General features: G+C 41.1%; 5 protein-coding genes across 11 annotated transcripts; 1 reads left to right on the forward strand and 4 right to left on the reverse strand.

Moving 5' to 3' along the window:
• Positions 1-3211: 3211 nt before the first annotated feature.
• gtf2e1 (general transcription factor IIE, polypeptide 1, alpha) lies at positions 3212-8481 on the reverse strand. Its single transcript, XM_037239772.1, has 6 exons — positions 8303-8481; positions 7597-7892; positions 7214-7371; positions 5907-6102; positions 5587-5825; positions 3212-4859 (listed from the first exon to the last, which is right to left on the reverse strand). The coding sequence occupies exons 2-6, from the start codon at positions 7884-7886 to the stop codon at positions 4384-4386; spliced, it is 1359 nt and encodes a 452-aa protein (XP_037095667.1). The 5' UTR covers positions 7887-7892; positions 8303-8481; the 3' UTR covers positions 3212-4383.
• A 132-nt stretch (positions 8482-8613) lies between these two features.
• Positions 8614-10770, forward strand: rabl3 (RAB, member of RAS oncogene family-like 3). The gene is made up of 8 exons (XM_037239382.1): positions 8614-8702; positions 8988-9079; positions 9167-9296; positions 9386-9500; positions 9612-9762; positions 9903-9974; positions 10374-10412; positions 10558-10770. Exons 1-8 carry the CDS (start codon positions 8657-8659, stop codon positions 10612-10614), a joined length of 702 nt encoding a protein of 233 aa, XP_037095277.1. The 5' UTR covers positions 8614-8656; the 3' UTR covers positions 10615-10770.
• A 108-nt stretch (positions 10771-10878) lies between these two features.
• LOC119115133 (granzyme B-like) lies at positions 10879-12681 on the reverse strand. Its single transcript, XM_037239380.1, has 5 exons — positions 12558-12681; positions 12320-12464; positions 11925-12063; positions 11462-11728; positions 10879-11375 (listed from the first exon to the last, which is right to left on the reverse strand). Exons 1-5 carry the CDS (start codon positions 12649-12651, stop codon positions 11211-11213), a joined length of 810 nt encoding a protein of 269 aa, XP_037095275.1. The 5' UTR covers positions 12652-12681; the 3' UTR covers positions 10879-11210.
• Positions 12682-13620: 939 nt separating this feature from the next.
• Positions 13621-17776, reverse strand: LOC119115132 (granzyme B-like). Of its 7 annotated transcripts, none has more exons than XM_037239372.1 (6): positions 17585-17770; positions 17347-17491; positions 17018-17090; positions 14427-14495; positions 13976-14245; positions 13621-13889 (listed from the first exon to the last, which is right to left on the reverse strand). In XM_037239372.1, exons 1-6 carry the CDS (start codon positions 17676-17678, stop codon positions 13725-13727), a joined length of 816 nt encoding a protein of 271 aa, XP_037095267.1. In that variant the 5' UTR covers positions 17679-17770; the 3' UTR covers positions 13621-13724. The 7 variants fall into 7 exon arrangements, with proteins under 7 accessions (XP_037095267.1, XP_037095271.1, XP_037095268.1 ...); XM_037239376.1 differs by lacking the exon at positions 14427-14495 and adding an exon at positions 16532-16724 and having other exon boundaries at positions 13976-14049; positions 16952-17090; positions 17585-17763; XM_037239373.1 differs by lacking the exon at positions 17018-17090 and having other exon boundaries at positions 14427-14568; positions 17585-17776.
• A 490-nt stretch (positions 17777-18266) lies between these two features.
• LOC119115131 (UDP-glucuronosyltransferase-like) lies at positions 18267-21278 on the reverse strand. Its single transcript, XM_037239371.1, has 5 exons — positions 20283-21278; positions 19381-19512; positions 19209-19296; positions 18889-19108; positions 18267-18776 (listed from the first exon to the last, which is right to left on the reverse strand). The coding sequence occupies exons 1-5, from the start codon at positions 21141-21143 to the stop codon at positions 18494-18496; spliced, it is 1584 nt and encodes a 527-aa protein (XP_037095266.1). The 5' UTR covers positions 21144-21278; the 3' UTR covers positions 18267-18493.
• Positions 21279-21610: the final 332 nt, after the last annotated feature.

The following is a 21610-nucleotide window of genomic DNA, read 5'->3' on the forward strand; positions in this document are numbered from 1 at the left end:
CTAACAAATGCTTAATAGCCAATAAGACATTTTATTATGTTCTCATTTCTCAGCCAGGACCGGGTTCCTTAATTGCCGACAGAATAAGCTGCGGTATCATCACGATAGTCATCACAATGTTCGCAATAGTGATTGTTCAATAATTGGTTTACTTGAGGAAAAACGCCATCAATACCTTTCCTACGTCTCTGTTCAAAGTATAAAAAACTGGTCTTTAAATTAAAAAATAAATTTTCCTCAAAAGTGCTTAGTGATAGCTCATTATAAATTATATATGACGATAGTCGACTCACAGTATATTATAGCTCAAACGATAGTATTTAATTTAAATACAACTTTTGGGGATTTTTTTTTTTAGGTCGTGGCAGATTTCAGTGCCCAAGGTAATCAGCACATACAAGAGACGATAATAGTTGATAAAAGCATTTCAGTTTTGTTTTTGGAGGAAATCTATTGCAGGTGAAGTGTTTGGCGTCATACATAATTGCACTTGGGGTCTCATGGACGCGTTGAATATTAGGCTGTCAAGTCAAATGTCTGAGGCCTATTTGTCTCTTGGATTGCATGGAACAAGAAAATTGGTTTCTGGGTGTTGAATCGTTGCTGAGAGCACATGTGAAAGGATGACAGTCACTGTATAAAATGATGACACCCAATCGTCTCAGGGATGAGAATAAAATGGGAGGAATAATAAAATGACTTTTGGGGCATTTCCAAGTGCTGTATTCAGGTCAGGAAAAGAAAAAAAAAATCATTTTAAATATATAGTGATTGAAAAACATTGGCTATGTATTGTTTGGTGTATTATTTTAAACTAACCGCAAACAAATACTGTATCACTAAAAGGCAGCCTAAGTTGTTTATAATTTCCAGATGCCACATCACAGAATGTCACATTACACTCACCAAGAACACAAAAGCAGATGCTGACCTCTGCACTTGCATCTGTTCCAACTGAATGGCTTCCCTGCCCACGTGACATGTGCTCATTCTGCAATGCACCCAACGCTGAGCCAAGAAAAGTCGAGTGGCACTGCGCGATGCACTTAGAGGATTTAAAGTGAGCAAATAATGGAAATGAATGACTCACACATGGACCCTTTCCTGGGGGTGGGGTGTGCTGAAAGTTTAATTATGCCAGGGGACTTTTGCTGGGTGCCATAGAAACACGTGTTGGCATGATAAGTTGGTGACGTCAATACGCAAACTCATGGGACTTGTCCTACAGGGCCTGGTGGTGGGCGGAGGAGGTGGTGTGAAGCCAGCATGGAAGCAGACAATGAAATGAACAACATCAAGAGAGAGAAAATTGTACATTGTATGAAAGAATATTTTCTGCATTTCATGGCCACTTACCTGTTTACAAGACCAAAAAAAAAAAAACATCAAGAGTTTATGTTGAGTTTTTGGTGGACTGCAAATCTGAGTAGTAGTTGGATGTTTGTGTGTGTAAGTGGTTTTGCTTCTGACACTAAACTGAAAGATTACTGTTCTACTTTCTTCACTGAAACCAAAGACAATTGGCTGATTAATTACTTACGTTAGTGGTCTTCTGACACTGGCGGAGGTAGGATTTTTTTCCTTCATGTGCAAGTATTTCGCTGAACGTCTACGACAACTATTTTATTTGATTTTTTTAACAAACCAAAGGAATTCTTTCAGAAATGCTGATAAAGATGAATTCTCAGAACGTCTACTAAAACAAATTCTCGTTTTTTTTTTTTTTTTTAACAAACCCAAAGTATTTTCTCAGAAACGCAATATAAAGATGAATTTTGTGTTCCCTACGAGGGACAAGTAGAAAAGTGGGTAATGTATGATATATGAAATATATGAGTAGAATAATAATTCTCTGAAAATTTGGAAAATACCCAAAATCGGCCTGGCATCTGCTCTGCAGTTTGTTGCTGTTTGTGAGTGATGTACTATATCATATATTTATGCACCATCGCAAAAAATATTACATTTAAAGACTCTTCACTGTACACATTTTGACTTCTTTCCTTTTTGCTAACTCATTTGTATAATAACTTTGTTTGGATTCAGTATTAGGCTGGAAATAATCTTACACCACAACAAAGAACTGGGAGAAAAAAAACTGAACTAAACTTAATACCATTCAGTAAAAGTGAATCATTATTTCTAGTGTGGGGAGCAGTGGAGCAGCCAGAAACTAATCAGCCATGAAAATAGGTGAACACTCTTCAATGTTCCCCATGGGGTGAGAAATGATCAGAGGTCTGAGAAGGTCATGTCATTGGTCTTTCTGTCCATAGTCCACTCAAATCAAGTCTCCAGAGTGACAGTGCTGGAAGAACAGCAGTGGCACCGTGGCAAACACATCACGTGATGGCTTAGGAGGGCTGTCATGTCATCTGAGGTTATTGACAACTGGGACTAATAAAACTTAGAGATGTATTCACATAGTGTGTATTTCAAATGTTTTAATCACAGCTTTGTTATTTTCCAGCTCTTTTTGATGAAAGGATGCCAAATAACAACAGATAGCTCATCTGTGATAATTGAACACCAATGCCAATAATACTCGTCAGGAAATCCAAGAAATTGTAACCGTGACTAATGAGGAGCAAAATCAAATTGAAACTTCAAATTCAGCAATCAGAGTTCATTTATGGTCAAGTGCCTACTTCGAATAATTAGGCGTCGGATTTGGGGGAAATACATCAGTATGGTATCTCAGAGCGTCATCTAATATCTGGCCGAGAGGAAAATTAGTTTTGAAAAAATGACAATTTTTTGTTATCTTCACTTTCATTTTCACTGCACCCAAATATTCCACACTTTATACAGTGGAGTCTTGAATTGCATCATGAGAGAAGACATGGTTTGAATAGAAGAGAGAGAATGATGAACGCAGGTGGACGGATTAAATCTTTAAAGAGCTCTCAGATTGCTAAGAGGGTCAGGAAAGCAACTAGCAAGCCGAGCGGCGTACAGAGGAACCTGGTCGATCATTAAGCGCTTCATCTTCAGGCTTTATTGGATGAAGAGTGACAGCGACACCCCAATCAATCAATCAATCAATCAATCCTTACATAATCTTCTCAGGTTAACCCTGCGAAGTGTCAACTTTCAACCAATTCCCTTGGAAAACAAACACGCCTTGTCCTAAGGATGTCAACGCGAATCCACACAGATTTTTTTTTTTAATCATAATTAAGACAAAATAAATCCATTAGCACCTTAACGTGGTCTTTTTAGGTTTTACACCCACTTTACGGTTTCCAGGTTGAATTCCGTTCAGCTACTTTATAAGCGCTAACATATCTTCCTCTGCCGTGCTTGCCTCGCCAGATCAATGACACAGCATGGGATTAGGTTTTTAATTGCACTGTCCTGAAGGGTGGGGGTTGCTTTAATGAGGCCGAATGCCGTTTTCTTCCTGACCTTTGAGGCTCTGCCCTACAGGTGTCCATCCTCTGACTTAAAAGAGATATATGGGCTACGAGGGCTTTCCCTCTAGAGGTACCCGACCTCAGCAAGTTCCTCTACAGAGCTTGACATTTGAACCTGGATAAGGCAAAGAAGTGGAAAGTGATGCAATAGCCGAGTCAATCACCTGGACTGAATCCGATTGAACGTTCATTTTACTTACTGAAGAGAAAACTGAGGGGAAAATTCCGTAAGAGCTGGAAAAAAAATCTATGCTCAATGGATGGCGGCTCCTATTCCGGTTGTCTGATGCCACTGAAGGCAACACATAACCATCATTGCTCATGGGCTGTTTCATAATAGTGAGGATATTTCAGAAAACATCCTTCACATGTGCAGGGAGTGGCCTAACATCCAAGCGCCACATGCTGGGACTGGCAAGATTAAACCAGTCAAAAATGAAAGCATGTTGAGAAGTAAAGACTTGCTTGGTTGACTCAATGTGAGCCCTGTAGAATTCAAAATAATATTTCAAAAGAAAAACAATACAGATTGGTTGCAAGAGAGGAAAATGTATTTCAGACTGAAATGTCATGATACAATGCTCTTTATATTGAGCAACTGTTTGAACCTTTCAATATGGGTTGATTCTTCATAGACGCACTATGTAGCATACTTGAGACCGATTTCTGTCTTGAGAAAAAAAGACAACAGCTGCTGAAACTCACAGCTGATAAAAAAAAAAAAAAAAAAAAAACATTGGCACAAAATGTAGATAGCGAGTTTGCAAGCTGTAGAACATACTCAGGAATGAACACTATTCAGAGTGACCTCTGAGGCAACACTGACGACGCGCGTGTGTACACTTTGTTCATTCAAAGAACATCGAATGCAATTACTTGGGAAGCTGCGTGTTGGTCGGTGAGTCCGGGCCCGGAGTATAAAGGGGCAGCGGTAAATGTTATTAAAAAGAAAAAATGGGATGAGTTTTCAAAAGTACATGTCTTGAAAGAGTTTTTGGCCCATTTCAATGTAGGCTTCTTTCTCCTGTGCAGACATCTGCTCTACCAGCTCTGGCCTCTGGCTCACCTCTCCATAAGAGAACGGCCGGCCTGCCACCATCACTGTGGGCTCATCTCCCACCTCCTCAAAGTCGTCGTCATCCTCCTCTTCCTCCTCTGCGACACGCCGAGGAGCGGCGGCGGCGGCAGCGGCGGCGGCTACGTGAGGGGGAGGAGCAGTGGGCGCCTCCTCATCGGATTCACTCGTGTCGCTCTCCGAGTCGCTGGCGTTTGCCGAGGCGGACGCGAGCCCTCTGGCGGCAGCTTTTGCTCCGCCTCCACCGGGTCCCGCCACGGCTCGCTTCTCATGGATGAGCAGGGCTCGCATCACCTCTTCGTTCTCATCTGGCTGGCCGGCTCCTGGGTGACTTGCGCCATCCTGGATCCCGGTCGCAATGTCTCCCCCTGTAATATGAAACCATATGCTGGAATTATGGTAAACTGAAACTAAAACACTCGCGTAAATTAATAGTTCAAGATTGCTCAACCAAAATCTGAAAAGAAACTCTTCTGCATTTCTACAAGCGTGGATAAATTAATGAGCAACGCTTGGTCATTCAGAAAAATCAAACAAGCTATGAACATTTCAAATGAAGCAATTATGATTCAAAAGAAATCTGGCCAGGCTTGATTGCTACATGTCCTTGGCTGGTGAACGTCAATAGGTAGCATAGCTCAGTGAAGGGCACTGACAGAAAGAGATAACCCGCTTTGACCAGAAACTAGGCTACCATGGCAACAGAAAGAAAGTACAATTTTTAAGTGAATGTGCAAATGTCTAGTGCAGATTCGGTCTACTCTACATTCAATCGTTACAGATGAGTAATAGAACAACGTATACGTCGATACAGTGTGAGGGACTGGGCCTGGACGGAAAGAGTGAAAATCCAGGAGTGACTGATGCCACCCAGCAAAAGGTTGAGAAATGCCACAAGATGGCAGCAGAGCACTACTTTTATATTCTACCGCAAGACGACCTGTTTACACTACAAGATGGCAATGCTTTTGACAAGACCTTGGCCTACTGATAATAAAAAAAAAAGAATAAGCCATTATATGAATTTAAATGTTTTGAGAATGCCTCAAAAAAAAAAAAAAAAATTATGATGAGGAGGGGAAAAAGAAGACTTACGATTCTTCAGCATGTCCGTCTCGCTGTAAGCACCCTCCACCGTGCTCTGAGTCAACCAGACGGGCCTCTCCTTCAATCCTGTGCCCTCACTGGCTTGCTTCTGTGGGTCATCCCGATCCTCCATATTGATAACAACATTTTGGGTGTAAAGGTCAGCGTAGGTCGAGCCCTTGTTGGACCAGGCTTCCCGGTGGGGGCCACTCGCAGCGTTCGCAGCAGCCAACGCATTGCGTTCCCGGCTAGAAAAAAGATCCACATTATTGGCTTTCAGCTTACTTCGATGATGGAAGTCAATATGTACGGAACGAGCAGAAACTGACCTCTGCTTGAGGGCAGGGATCTCTGTGGGCTCAGGTTCCAGCAGCTCATGAGCCAAATTCACATCCTCGGTCTCGCGCAACAGTACATAGATGGGCTCAATCTGTTCATTAAATCGGGCAACCAGTGTCCTGGCATCAGGGCATACAGACTCATCCTCTTCCACTTCCGTCTGACAGAATGTGCAATGGAATGTACCTGTGTGAAAGAGGACCATCCAGATAAATAGTTGACAACAAAACACAAGGCCCTAAACTAAAAACACTGTTTTAGTGTAATCATTTTTCACAGCTAACCGTTATCGAATGTAATTTAATTTCTAATCTGTTGAAAAATGCAATCTGTTGATGGAAATCAAACGAGCACAAACGAGTGCATCTTGATGTACATAATTGAGTGTATGCCAAGATGAACTGGATGCTCTCGGCCGTTTTGCCGCGTCACTGTCTTCAATTCCTTGGCAGGTTACACTGTAAGGCATCGCTATAAAAGCACAGGTGAAATTGCACTGCACTGCGCCGAGCTCAAAATCACTGCACTCGTGTCGAAACTGCTTTTTAAAGTCTTGGAGAAAATAAAAAAAGAAAATTGCAAGGAATAATGCAAACAATTTTCATTTTATGCACCTGGACGCGAGACTCACTTAAAACACATTTTAAGGGCTTGACTAAAATGCTACAGAAGCTGGCACCCCTTTCAAAAAAGTGCAAAGTGTGCATCTCCTCTCCTCAAAGGCGGGATGCACTGTGCAGGCAGCTGAGAGGTGTGGGACCTTGTGTACACATTCTCTGCTTCCTGGAAGAGGCCATCTGCTTCACTGTCAATAATGGGAACCTGTGTCTTCATTGTGTGTTGTTGTTGTTGTGTAAAACACGCCCGCAAAAGACATTCCGACCGCAATGCATTACAACCGTGCGGTCGCTTTTGATGAATGCCCCCCTTGTAGACCTAAACCACAAATGTGATACAATAATAGTACGAGTCAAACAAAGAAATCTACTTGGATATTTTGAATAGATTTAAATTGCAGTATTTTGGGAATTGGGAATATGACCAAGTTGAATGAAATGCACCTCAAATTTGCCACATTTTTGATGACGTTTCCTGCATGAACTGGTGACAAAAGAATCGTGCAGCCATATTCTGCAGTCAGTAATGTCTCCTTTCATTCATATTAGTGAGCAGGAATGCACAACACTGTGAATCATTATTCACTCTGCCCCAACTTAACATTAGTTATATATATTTTTCCATATGGTAAATAAAGGGAAAAAAGTTACCTCGTTGGAAAAAGTCACAATAAGTGTACCTGTCATGGGGTCAAACAGCTGATTGGCTTCTAGATCAGTGAAAGTGGAGAAGCAGCAGGGACATCGGAATGAGGCACGGTTGGTGGAGTCGCGTTCATCAGTCTCTATACGCCGTCTCATGTGATCCAGTTTGTACTTGACCACGTTCACGAGAACCCTGTCATGTCAGATTGCAGCAATGTTAACATACAGGAAAGTCAAACTCATTTTGTTGATGCTGTAGAATCAGAACTCCACTCCAATTGAAGGTCGAATGGTTTTCTATAATTGACACAATTTTGGAAGTTGTGGATGGTTGCTGGGAAGGTATCAGTCCCAGGTGATGAGTACCGAGCCAGCCTTGGTTATTCATACAAAAAGGGAGACGTGATGAACAAATCACCTGTAATTGATGAAATAGTAGTTGTGTCGAGTCGTTTTGCCATCCGGGGCCGTCTCCACTCTCATACGACACTTGACAAACTTGTCAGCTTTCAGCGTGTTGAGTACGGAGCGCAGTTGCTTTCGGTCAAACTTCAGAAGCTCCAGCATGTCCTCTTCACGGACACACGGGTTGCGAATGAGCACATCCAGGGCCAAGGCGTGCTCCACCCCATAGAAACCCCTCACCACCATCTTGGCGAGACGTTTCAATGCAGCGGGTACCTCTGTCAAGAGTTCTGGTTCTATCATCTTGCGCTGTGGTGGGGGGAAGGTGGTCCAAATGATTAGGAACAGAGACAATCTTTCTATTCTAAATGTATATGCTATATTGAGTGTTTTAATAAAGACAGGCCTTCCTAACCCCATACAACATATATTCATCACACATCCTAGTATCCTAGTTATAATTATCCACCCATAGTATTTACAGCACATAAAATGTATTGTCCACTATGAGAAGCCATTATTCTGATCGTATTAACTTCAAACTAATGCAAGAATTCGAGTTTTTTTTTCTTCTTTTGTTTTTCCATTTGTTGCATAACCAAGTAACACAGCACGTCTTTTTGGTAGTTTATATCCAGACGATGTGAAATATTAAATGACGTTAAAAGATAGCAGCAAAGTGGAAAACACTGCTGATTGAGTTTTCTCAACACACATACCTGCTTCTCCGATATGCTCTGAAGGGACAAAAACAATTGTCCTATGCCACCTTTCTCACTTTAGAGAAAACACATCTTCCGACTAAAGCACTAGAAAAATTTAGTTTTAGATTGATCACCGGCGAAGTTTGCTAGCATGCTGCCTGGCTTTAATTGAGCAGATACTCCGGAAAGAGAACGCAAACTAAAACGATGTTCTCAAATTCCAATTGGCCGATGCGAGCATTTTTAACCAATAGTAAGACATACTGTTGCGATGTGGTTAAACAATGACCAATGGAATTGAAGTATATTAAAAGTGGGCGGGACATGCAATGTTTTCTTCCGGGACGGTCCTGTCAGCTGTGACACATCATGGCTTCTCTTGATAGAGTAAAGGTGTTAGTTTTAGGCGATTCCGGTAAGTACGTACTCTTAAAAAAGCGTAGTCTTCAAGGCAATATATTTATACATCTCATAATGCCTTGCTCCAAAGTACACTGTGCTGCCGTAGCATTCCAAACCTCGAAAGTGCAGACACATATTTTATTATGATCATGTTGTGGTTAAGATGAATGTATTATTACCATGAATAGTGATACAAACTACAACTTGGCTCAATATTTTTGTCATTATTTATCAAAAAGGAGTTATTGTATTCCATTCGATTACCCAGTGTTGTATATTCTGCTGTTTCTGTTCATAGGTGTAGGAAAATCCTCCTTAGTACATCTTTTGTGCCAGAACCAGGTTTTAGGAAATCCGTCATGGACTGTTGGATGCTCCGTAGATGTACGGGTAAGCAACCTGCTTTTGTAACCATCTTAAATGTTCCTTTACCTTTTAAACCATTCAATAAAATACAATCTGAATTTTACAATACAGGTCCAGGACTATAAAGAGGGAACTCCGGAGGAGAAGACATACTACATTGAACTATGGGATGTTGGGGGCTCGGTCGGCAGTGCCAGTAGTATCAAAAGCACCAGAGCGGTCTTTTACAATTCAGTCAACGGTAGAGTTGTGTCCATGCCTCTGCAATAATTGTAGAACACACAAACGGTGACTTGTCCTTGTTAGTTTCACCTCTTTTTACCATTTCAGGAATTATTTTGGTGCACGATCTGACGAATAGGAAATCCTCTCAGAATCTTTATCGCTGGTCACTGGAAGCTTTAAACAAAGATTCATCTCCAACGGGGGTCATTGTCTCGAATGGGTATGATTTGTTTTTCCATCAGTGATTCCTAACAAACAAACCAATTAAAGTTGAGAAATGCTAGTTTACACAGTATCAACCTTCGTGATGGTGTCTTTTTTTTTCTTGCAGTGACTATGACCGTGAGCAGTTTGCGGAGAACGCGGTGCCGTTGCTGCTCATCGGCACCAAGTTTGACCAGATTCCCGAGAGCAAACGCGGTGAAGTTCTCACAAGGACGGCCTTCTTGTCTGAAGACTTCAACGCGGAAGAGATTAATCTTGTAAGTCTACGTTTTTAATTACTAAAATTGCTTTTAGAGCTGCAATAGCTTGCTATTGAGACTACATACTGATGACTCAACAGCTATAGTGACCCCTAGTGGTTGTGCAGGATCCCCATCTGTGTTATTCATTTCTCCAGGACTGCACCAATTTGAGATACTTGGCTGCAGGCACGTCCAATGCGGTGAAGCTTAGCAGATTCTTTGACAAGGTGAGATGGACTGAGACATATGCAGCAGTTGTTGACATGGACCCATCTATTATTCAATTTCCGTTTGCATTAGTCATCAAAACTAGAGCGGTATTCCTAATATAAAGTATTTTGATTTAAATCATAACATTTCCATTGATTTTGATTATGCCTTAAATAATCACCTAATTTCCATGCGTTCGAGCTAGCCTGCAACTCTAATGAGGACAAGTTTTTAAAAATTGATGTACTGAAATAATGGAAAGCAAATTATGTCCAGAAAATCCTGATTGAACTCCAGATTTGAATTTTTATTTGAACTTTTGTAAGGGCATCCCTTCTCCACAAGAGTGTGCAAATTCCCCGTATGTGCAAATGTGTACAAGGCAACCGTTACACATTGTGGTTTTCTTTCAACAGGTGATTGAGAAAAGATACTTCACAAGAGATCCAAGTCAGGTGGGGTTTTTTTTTTAAGTCTTTATTTCTGTTTGTCTTTTTTAAAAGTCTTTTTGTAAACCTCTATCATCCAAATATATTTTTAAATAGCTTTTTAAAAATCTACTCATAAAGTCTTGAAAAATAAAAGCATGCGTGTCTGCAGATGACGGGCTTCACGGACCGAAAGCGCTTCAACTTCAAGAGTTTGCACTACGACTGACCACATAGTCTGCAGTCTGATTTTCACAACCACCGACTTTCCGCGCAACACTCTTACAATCCCTCTCACCACATTTTCACTTTCCAGTAACCACTTGTACTTTACATACTTTCACTGTAACCAATCATCTTTTAAATAAAATCCTGTGTAAACCAATCAAATGTGCCCTGTTTTGTTTTAGTAATAGCTGCCTCATGCTAAAATCATTAAAAATGTATCTTTCTGAAAAAGTGTGCTCAAACTAGCATGACAAACTCAAAGCCCATACTACCTATATACAATTATGTTGAGGTCGATTCATTTAAAAGGGATGCAGAATTATCTTTAAAATGCATATTTATTTCAATGATTTAAAATCATGCCAGATTGAAAAGTAAGAATAACAGATGACAAATATAAGTAAAGCACAATCAAGACATGCCCTGTTATCTTTTTGGAGGATTGACGACTATAGATTATGCAAATAAACAAGTTATGGATGATCTTTGACCTGCTGGGCATCTTTTCTAAGAACTAAGAGCGATGTCGACATGCCATCTAGTAACCATATAACAAGTAACAATATTTGACTCAACATGTCAAATATTGCAGCGGGCTCATGCTGTAGTTTTCCCCTGCATCACTTTCTCAATCCAAGGAAGGAAGGAGTGTACTTTGGTAAAGACATGCGGATACCTGGGATTACTGCAGTTGTAAGGGTCAGCGTAGGCTACTATTCCTTCAAGCTTTTTCTTGCAGATTAGGGGTCCTCCAGAATCCCCCTAGGAAAGGGATACGAAAGATTATCATGGAGGTGTTATGCGATGCATGCGCCTGTGTGGTCGTTAAGGAGAGATGTCGGCATTACCCAACAAAAGCCGCCCTTCTGATCATGCTTGGTGCAGATCATGACTTCCGTCTGAAAGTAGTCCTTCCAAATATGTTTGCACTCAAAGTTGAATTGTGTCTTCTCGGTGGCCTCCTTCAGTACATTTGATACGAGTCCCATTTTACATCCGCTTACAGTTTGGCCCCAGCCAGCAATAGTACATATCGTATTGGCCGGCAAATTCTTCTTCTTCTTGGGCAGTTCTAATACTTTGACGTACTTGTTCAGTTGGGCATTATGTTGCAACTGTAAGAGGAGATGAAATGGTTATCAGTGTGTGGCACAATCTCAGAACTTTGTCAGATTCTTTTTCTTAGCTCATTCAGCCCAGCTTCTTTGCATTTAAATCCTTTAATAGGTTTTAAATACATTTTCAGTTTAAACAAAAGGAATATTAGTTTCGTTTCTTGTTTTGTTTTGTTTTGTTTTGTTTTGACCTCACCTTAAGCAGCATAATGTCATTGCTGTACTGATTAGTGTATTTTGGATGAGGATGGAATTTGGCCACCTCGATCCGTTGTTGGCTTTTCTCACGCTGGCTTATATTGTGTGCTCCGAGTATGACGGTCAGTTTCTCAACTCTGTCAGACAAAACAGCAAACAAATGCTAAAGAACACAACATGAAAAATTCAAAGCGTTTTCTTTTTGTGTTCTCATTTCAGTATGATTACTGCATAGCCCAGCTTCCACCCACAAGACAAAAAAACACGAGTAAATGAGTTGAGGGACACCAAAATCAAACCCAATCATTAAGTAAATGGAATGATGGCGACGTGAGCACAAAAATGCCGAGTTGGAGACATTTTAGATGAACTGGTACCAGAATGCAAACTCACTTGCAATGGGCCGCAGTCAGAACAAAGTCTTTACGGATGAGTACCCCACCACAACTGTGAGATCCGTCGACCTGCAGCGATGCCATGTAAGCTTTCGAATGAGGCTCGGACACCTTTCCGCCCACGATGCTGCTGCCTGTTGCCTCTGATGTGAAAAAGAGATTCAATTTTTGTTCTTATATTTGTACTTCCTAAAAATGAACTTTATGACCAGGTACAGAAACTAATTGAATCTTACCTGTAAAGCAGAAGAAGAGCTGGAGAACAAATACGGCGTGGTAAGCATACATCGCGATTGACGTGCAGGTGGAACACTGACTGACTAAACTCATTTCGACCCACCTTAGTCATCAAGCCTCCCCCTCTAGACAGGAAATTAATCTGAGGTGTTGCTAGAGGGTGAGGTAACACATTTTTTTCCCCCTCATCACGACTGCACAACTAAGACTTAACTTATGGTCCACAAACTGTTTCAAATATTGAAATCACCACATTTTCATTATGCTAATGAATCCCGATTGAACTCCGGATTTGAATTTTGATTTGAACTTTTGGAAGGGCATTCCTTCTCCTCAAGAGGGTGCAAATTCAATCAGCAACCGTTACACATTGTGGTTTTTTTTTTTTCAATAGGTGATTGAGAAAAGATCCAAGTCAGGTGGGTTGTTATTTTAAGTCTTAATTTCTGTTTGTATTTTTTAAAAGTCATTTTGTAAACCTCTATCATCCAAATATATTTAGCTTTTTAAAAATGTACTCATCAAATCTTGAAAAATAAAAGCATGCGTGTCCGCAGATGACGGGCTTCACGGACCGAAAGCGCTTCAACTTCAAGAGTTTGCACTACGACTGACCACATAGTCTGCAGTCTGATTTTCACAACCACCGACTTTCCGCGCAACACTCTCTCAATCCCTCTCACCACATTCTCACTTTCCTGTAACTACACGAACTTTACATACTTTTACTGTAACCAATTATTTTTAATTAAAATCTTGTGTAAATCAATCAAATGTGCCCTGTTTTGTGGTAGAAATAGCTGCCTCATGCTAAAATCATTAAAAGTATCTTTTTGAAAAAGTGTGATCAAACTATAATGACAAACTCAAAGTCGATTCATTTAAAAGGAATGCAGAATTGTCTTTAAAATGCACATTTATTTCAATGATTTAAAATCATGCCAGATTGAAAAGTAAGAATAACAGATGACAAATATAAGTAAAGCACAATCAAGACATGCCCTGTTATCTTTTTGGAGGATTGACGACTATAGATTATACAAATAAACAAGTTATGGATGATCTTTGACCCGCTGTGCATCTTTTCTAAGAACTAAGAGCGATGTCGACATGCCATCTAGTAACCATATAACAAGTAACAATATTTGACTGAACACGCAGCGGGCTCATGCTGTAGTTTTCCCCTGCATCACTTTCTCAATCCAAGGAAGGAAGGAGTGTACTTTGGTAAAGACATGGGGATACCTGGGATTACTGCAGTTCTGTGGGTCAGCGTAGGCTACTATTCCTTCAAGCTTTTTCTTGCAGATTAGGGGTCCTCCAGAATCCCCCTAGGAAAGGGATTCGAAAGATTATCATGGAGGTGTTATGCGATGCATGCGCCTGTGCCGTCGTTAAGGAGAGATGTCGGCATTACCCAACAACAGCCGCCCTTCTGATCATGCTTGGTGCAGATCATGACTTCCGTCTGAAAGTAGTCCTTCCAAATATGTTTGCACTCAAAGTTGAATTGTGTCTTCTCGGTGGTCTCCTTCAGTACATCTGACATGAGTCCCATTCTACTTCCGCTTACAGTTTGGCCCCAGCCAGCAATAGTACATATCGTATTGGCCGGCAAATTCTTCTTCTTCTTCTTGGGCAGTTCTAATACTTTGACGTACTTGTTCAGTTGGGCATTATGTTGCAACTGTAAGAGGAGATGGAATGGTTATCAGTGTGTGGCACAATCTCAGAACTTTGTCAGATTCTTTTTCTTAGCTCATTCAGCCCAGCTTCTTTGCATTTAAATCCTTTAATAGGTTTTAAATACATTTTCAGTTTAAACAAAAGGAATATTACTTCCGTTTCTTGTTTTGTTTTGACCTCACCTTAAGCAGCATAATGTCATTGCTGAAGTTTTTATCGTTGTATCGTGGATGAGGATGGAATTTGGCCACCTCGATCCGTTGTTGGCTTTTCTCACGCTGGCTTATATTGTGTGCTCCGAGTATGACGGTCATTTTCTCATATCTGTCAAACAAAACAGCAAACAAAGGCTAAAGAACACAACATGAAAAATTCAATGCGTTTTCTTTTTGTGTTCTCATTTCAGTATGATTACTGCATAGCCCAGCTTCCGCCCACAAGACAAAAAAACACGAGTAAATGTGTTGAGGGACACCAAAATCAAACCCAATCATTAAGTAAATGGAATGATGGCACCGTGAGCACAAAAATGCCGAGTTGGAGACATTTTAGAATGCAAACTCACTTGCAATGGGCCGCAGTCAGAACAAAGTCTTTACTGACGAGTATCCCACCACAATGGTGAGATCCGTCGACCTGCAGCGATGCCATGTAAGCTTTCGAATGAGGCTCGGACACCTTTCCGCCCACGATGCTGCTGCCTGTTGCCTCTGATGTGAAAAAGAGATTCAATTATTTTTCTTATATTTGTACTTCCTAAAAATGAACTTTATGACCAGGTACAGAAACTAAATGAATCTTACCTGTAAAGCAGAAGAAGAGCTGGAGAACAAATACGGCGTGGTAAGCATACATCGCGACTGACGTGCAGGTGGAACACTGACTGACTAAACTCATTTCGACCCCCCTTAGTCATCAAGCCTCCCCCTCCGGACAGGAAATTAATCGGAGGTGTTGCTAGAGGGTGAGGTGACACATTTTTTCCCCCCTCATCACTACTGCACAACTAAGACTTAATTTATGGTCCACAAATTGTTTCAAATATTGAAATCACCACATTTTCATTCTGCTAATGAATCCCGATTGAACTCCAGATTTGAATTTTGATTTGAACTTTTGGAAGGGCATTCCTTCTCCTCAAGAGGGTGCAAATTCAATCAGCAACCGTTACACATTGTGTGTGTTTTTTTTTTTCAATAGGTGATTGAGAAAAGATCCAAGTCAGGTGGGTTGTTATTTTAAGTCTTAATTTCTGTTTGTATTTTTTAAAGTCATTTTGTAAACCTCTATCATCCAAATATATTTACCTTTTTAAAAATGTACTCATCAAATCTTGAAAAATAAAAGCATGCGTGTCCGCAGATGACGGGCTTCACGGACCGAAAGCGCTTCAACTTCAAGAGTTTGCACTCCGACTGACCACATAGTCTGCAGTCTGATTTTCACAACCACCGACTTTCCGCGCAACACTCTCTCAATCCCTCTCACCACATTCTCACGTTCCTGTAACTACACGAACTTTACATACTTTTACTGTAACCAATTATTTTTAATTAAAATCTTGTGTAAATCAATCAAATGTGCCCTGTTTTGTGGTAGAAATAGCTGCCTCATGCTAAAATCATTAAAAGTATCTTTTTGAAAAAGTGTGATCAAACTATACTGACAAACTCAAAGTCGATTCATTTAAAAGGAATGCAGAATTGTCTTTAAAATGCATATTTATTTCAATGATTTAAAATCATGCCAGATTGAAAAGTAAGAATAACAGATGACAAATATAAGTAAAGCACAATCAAGACATGCCCTGTTATCTTTTTGGAGGATTGACGACTATAGATTATACAAATAAACAAGTTATGGATGATCTTTGACCTGCTGGGCATCTTTTCTAAGAACTAAGAGCGATGTCGACATGCCATCTAGTAACCATATAACAAGTAACAATATTTGACTGAACACGCAGCGGGCTCATGCTGTAGTTTTCCCCTGCATCACTTTCTCAATCCAAGGAAGGAAGAAGCGTACTTTGGTAAAGACATGCGGATACTCGGGATTACTGCAATTGTTGCCGTAAAAGCAGGCTACTATTCCTTTGAGCCTTCTCTTGCAGATTAGGGGTCCTCCAGAATCCCCCTTGGAAAGAGATTAGAAAGATTATCATGGAGGTGTTATGCGATGCATGCGCCTGTGCGGTCGTTTAGGAGAGACGTCGGCATTACCCAACAAAAGCTGCCATTCTGACCATGCTTGGTGCAGATTTTCTGAAAGTAGTCCTTCCAAATATGTTTGCACGTAGAGTTGGATTCTATCTTCTCGGTGGTCTCCTTCAGTACATCTGACATGGGTCCCGTCTTACTTCCGCTTGCAGTTTGGCCCCAGCCAGCAACAGTACATTTCGTTTTGGCCGGCAAATTCTCCTTATTCTTGGGCAGTTCTAATACTTTGACGTACGTGTTCAGTTGGGCATTACGTTGCAACTGTAAGAGGACATAGAATGGTAATCATTGTTTGGCACAATCTCAGAACTTTGTCAGATGCGAGCTATTTTTTTCGCTCATTCATCCCAATTTCTTTGCATTTAAATGCTTCAAATGCGATTTAAATACATTTTCAGTTTAAACAAAAGGAATATTACTTTCGTTTCTTGTTTTGTTTTGTTTTGTTTTGTTTTGTTTTGTTTTGTTTTGTTTTGTTTTGACCTCACCTTAAGCAGCATAATGTCATTGCTGTGCTGATTAGTGTATTTTGGATGAGGATGGAATTTGGCCACCTCGATCCGTTGTTGGCTTTTCTCACGCTGGCTTATGTTGTGTGCTCCGAGTATGACGGTCATTTTCTCAGATCTGTCAAACAAAACAGCAAACAAATGCTAAAGAACACAACATGAAAAATTCAATGCGTTTTCTTTTTGTGTTCTCATTTCAGTATGATTACTGCATAGCCCAGCTTCCACCCACAAGACAAAAAAACATGAGTAAATGTGTTGAGGGACACCAAAATCAAACCCAATCATTAAGTAAATGGAATGATGGCACCGTGAGCACAGAAATGCCGAGTTGGAGATATTTTAGATGAACTGGTACCAGAATGCAAACTCACTTGCAATGGGCCGCAGTCAGAACAAAGTCTTTACGGATGAGTACCCCACCACAACGGTGAAATCCGTTGACCTGCAGCGATGCCATGTAAGCTTTCGAATGAGGCTCGGACACCTTTCCGCCCACGATGCTGCTGCCTGTTGCCTCTGATGTGAAAAAGAGATTCAATTATTTTTCTTATATTTGTACTTCCTAAAAATGAACTTTATGACCAGGTACAGAAACTAATTGAATCTTACCTGTAAAGCAGAAGAAGAGCTGGAGAACAAATACGGCGTGGTAAGCATACATCGCGATTGACGTGCAGGTGGAACACTGACTGTCTAAACTCATTTCGACCCCCCTTAGTCATCAAGCCTCCCCCTCTGGACAGGAAATTAATCGGAGGTGTTGCTAGAGGATGAGGTGACACCTTTTTTCCCCCCTCATCACTACTGCACAATTAAGAGTAACTTATGGTCCACAAATTGTTTCAAATATTGAAATCACCACATTTTACATGTTACTGTATTTCATTTTATAATATATTTTTATCCAAATGGTTTGAACAACATACTGTACACTCAAATGCTTTTATTTTTTAATAGCATGTAATAATTTAATATAAACTCTAATTTGGAATTTTCTTACATGTTTAGTGGTCAATTAGGGTAATACGGGCGTGCTGGAGCCCAAGCACTTCAGGCAGTGGGCGGTGGACACCTTGAACCGGTCACCAGCCAATCGCAGGGCACATATAGACAAGGAAACCCACGCAGGCACGGGGAGAACACACAAACTCCACACAAGAAGGCCGGAGCCGGAATCGAACCTTGAACTGTGAGGTGGACATGTTAACCAATGCTTCACCGTGCTCTAGACAAATCCATGTCAGATAAATATTTTTTTTTAATAATCTATAGACAGCCTTTGATTTAAATTTAATATTGCTGCTTTTTTATTTGCTATAAGTATAAAAGTTGGAGTTCTTCATTGGCACAAACAAAAGTGTGACTCAATTAACTGGCTCGTTTTTATTTCAAACTTGGGGACAGTTTACAAATCGACTCCATGACTGCTTCTTATGATCAGAATCCTCTACAGCTGACAATAGTAACAATTGAGTAAAAGAATAATATTCACAGACTTTACAATTATCTCAAGAGTTTTTACTCGGATTTCCTCTTCACCGTGCCTTTTGTGCAACACTTGCGGGTGCAGAACAAGCAGCATTTGAGAGTCACACACAGTGCAGCTACAACCACAAAGAGCAAGAAGCCGATAACGTCCAGACTGTGGTATTGGAACCAGTTCAAATCGTGCGCCGCGACACGTAGATGTGAGGCTCCTTTATGTGTCATGACAAACTCGGTCCAGAAAACTGCCAGGTCCAAAGGCGGAACGGGGCGATCCAGGTGTATCGCAGACAATTTCAGCATCTTCTCTTTATAACTGCACAGAGGCAATTTTGTATCAATTGAAAGTCAGCGAGTAATGCTAATTTTTGTCACACACAATAGCAATGGGGTTACTCCATCTTATCGTCCCACTACAGTTGCCTCACCTTCTGTTGTTGATAATACGATCCAGTGCTACCAGCACTTTATCTGTCGTCACGTCGTACATTCTGAGCGACTCGGCGACGCCGCGCACCTCCATGCGTAAAACGTTGTCTCCCTGGTCCCCAAAAAGTGGAAACATGAGCATGGGAACGGCGTTGCAGATGGCTTCGTAGATACTATGGGAGCCTCCATGGGTGATGAATGCTTTTGCCTTGGGGTGGGCTATAAACAGCAAAGGAAATCAATCATGATTATCATAAAAAAAAATAAAAATAGGCTCTTTTAATAGTCTGCAGGTTTTTGACCATGAAACCAAACCTACCTAAAAGATCATTCTGAGGTAGCCATTTCATCAATTTGACATTTGTAGGCACATTCTTTAGTTCAGCTCCAGTGTATCTCCAAAAGACCTGAAACACACACACACATTCTGGTTCATTCATATACAATACGTGGTATAAAAATGTGATTTCTTGTGTGAGCGTTGCCGTTACCCTCTGTGGAATCTGCCGAAAGGCATCAAGGAATTGTTGCGCTTTCTCCTCCGGCATATTGGAAACCATGGAGCCCAGGGTAAAGACGATAAAGCCATGCTGCCCGGAGCCTTCCACAAACTCCTCCAAATCCTGCCAGAACCAAACAAGGCATTATTGTTAGCACGTTAGACGTGCAACAAGTGTGTTTTGCAAACATCCTGCCGTATTTCCTCTTCAATATGAAGCAATCCAAACTATGCCGCATCCAGTTCACAGATGCGTAGTTTTCACAGGGCCAGTTTCACACGTTGCAAAACAGCAGGAATTGTTTGTTTTTTTTACAGCATTTTTATCTGATAAACACCCAAACAAGATTATAGAAGTAATTCCTTAATCCCTAATAATCCCCACTGTAGGTTTTCACATGGTGAGCTCTGATTTGATTAACTACTCAAACAGTCGTGATTGTTATGCTTGGGCCTGGGCACGGGTCAAAACACTGTTCCACAAATTAAATTTTGCGGAGGTGCATGTATTTGATATTTCGTGACTGGAAATGAACATTTCATATTGTGTGCAGATTGCTACAGATGTTTTAATGAGTCCCCATTTGGCTCTAACGGGTTTTGCTTGGACCAACCGACCATAGGATGAAAAAAAAAAAAAAAGATGATGTGATCAGAATCCAGCACTGGCTTTGTGAGGGCATGTTTCAAATGTGATTTGTTAAAGAACCAGTTATTCTGATTCTTCTGGCCAAAATCCGACTGAATGCTGAATGAATGCTATATTCAGGCCGGCCACCGCTGAAGGTCTAACCCTGATTTTGTAAAGAGGAAGTATGTGCTCTAGCATGCAGAATATGCCTTGAGTGAATCCAGATGTGGCACATTGTTGTTTTTCGGAGCCGGAATACTCACTGCGGGAAGGGGGTGTTTCTTTTCACAGTTGATACCACCAATAAGAACCATGTTTGGCATCACAGGTCTGGGCCATTCTATAACAAAGTCAAATCTCAGCAGCCAAATAGCACCGTGGCCCAACAGAGTCTTATAGGTCATGCCTTCCTCCACATACTCGCTGACCAGCTTGTCAAATTTTGCATACATAACACTACACAAATAGGACTCCACGAGAGCCATGATGTTGTTTTTTACCCTCTGCGGGAACGTCATGACATCCGTGTTCCCGGAGTAGAATTTAGGAACGTAAGACAAAGGAACAGGGCATTGGTTAGCCTTCATATCTATTTCGCAGGGAAGTCCACGTGAAAAGTAAACGGCCGGAATGCCGAGGATACGAGACAGGATGGAGCCGCACGGAAGGAAAGGGTCCGTCAACACCGCATCGAAGGCTTGATCCCTCAGCTGAGTCAGCAAAGGCTGCTGGCTGAGAAGACTTCGGCAGCCTTTTTCTTGGAATGACGTGAAGTTCACCAAAAGCTGCACGTTGAACAATAAATTGCTGAACGACGGCTCCTGGTCAATGACATTGTCCTGTAGCTGCTTGAAGGAAGCATCCAGCTGAGTTTTGTTGTAGGACACTTTGTAGACCTGAGTTGTGTAGCCCTCTGAGCCATTCATCAGCAAACTGGTTTCCGGCACCAAAACCACCAGATCGTGTCCTCTTTGCGTCATCTCCTTGACCAAAATCTTCATGCTCAGCCAGTGACTCCCATCCACGGGAATAACCAGCACTTTCCCCCCTTCTGCGAGCCCCACAAAGGAGCAACAGAGCCCGGCCAGCAGCCCCAGTACGGAAAACCACACCCTGACGCTCATCGCCTCCTCTCTCTTCAAGCAACAGTGACCAAGAAAAAAAAAGAGTACAAAACGGAGTACAACTTTTTTTTTCCAGTTGAGGTGTGTGCATGCGTGCGTGTGTGAATATGCTGTCCCGAGAGCTGCTTTATCAGGCATCTTTGGAGCATGATGTAATCAAAGCATGACAGGGGGGGTGTAAGATTACACCAGTTAATCATTTGCTGTCATGCCTTCGATTATACTATATCTATTTATGATTATTATTTTAGCACAAATGTTTCTTGGCATCTTCTTGTTGACTCATTTACAATTGCATGGCAAATAAAATTGCACTTTTTTTTAAGCCTGCAGCTTGCAGGCAGTAAACAATGAATCCAGTACAGGAAACATTTAAACAGGCTAATTTATTCTTTTTCTATTTTCTATTTCTCTAGTTTAATTATGTAGGTGTGCTTTTAATTGCCATACATTAATCATCAGTTGGC

The sequence above is a fragment of the Syngnathus acus genome, chromosome 21 (genome assembly GCF_901709675.1).
Source record: "Syngnathus acus chromosome 21, fSynAcu1.2, whole genome shotgun sequence".
NCBI lineage: Eukaryota > Metazoa > Chordata > Actinopteri > Syngnathiformes > Syngnathidae > Syngnathus > Syngnathus acus.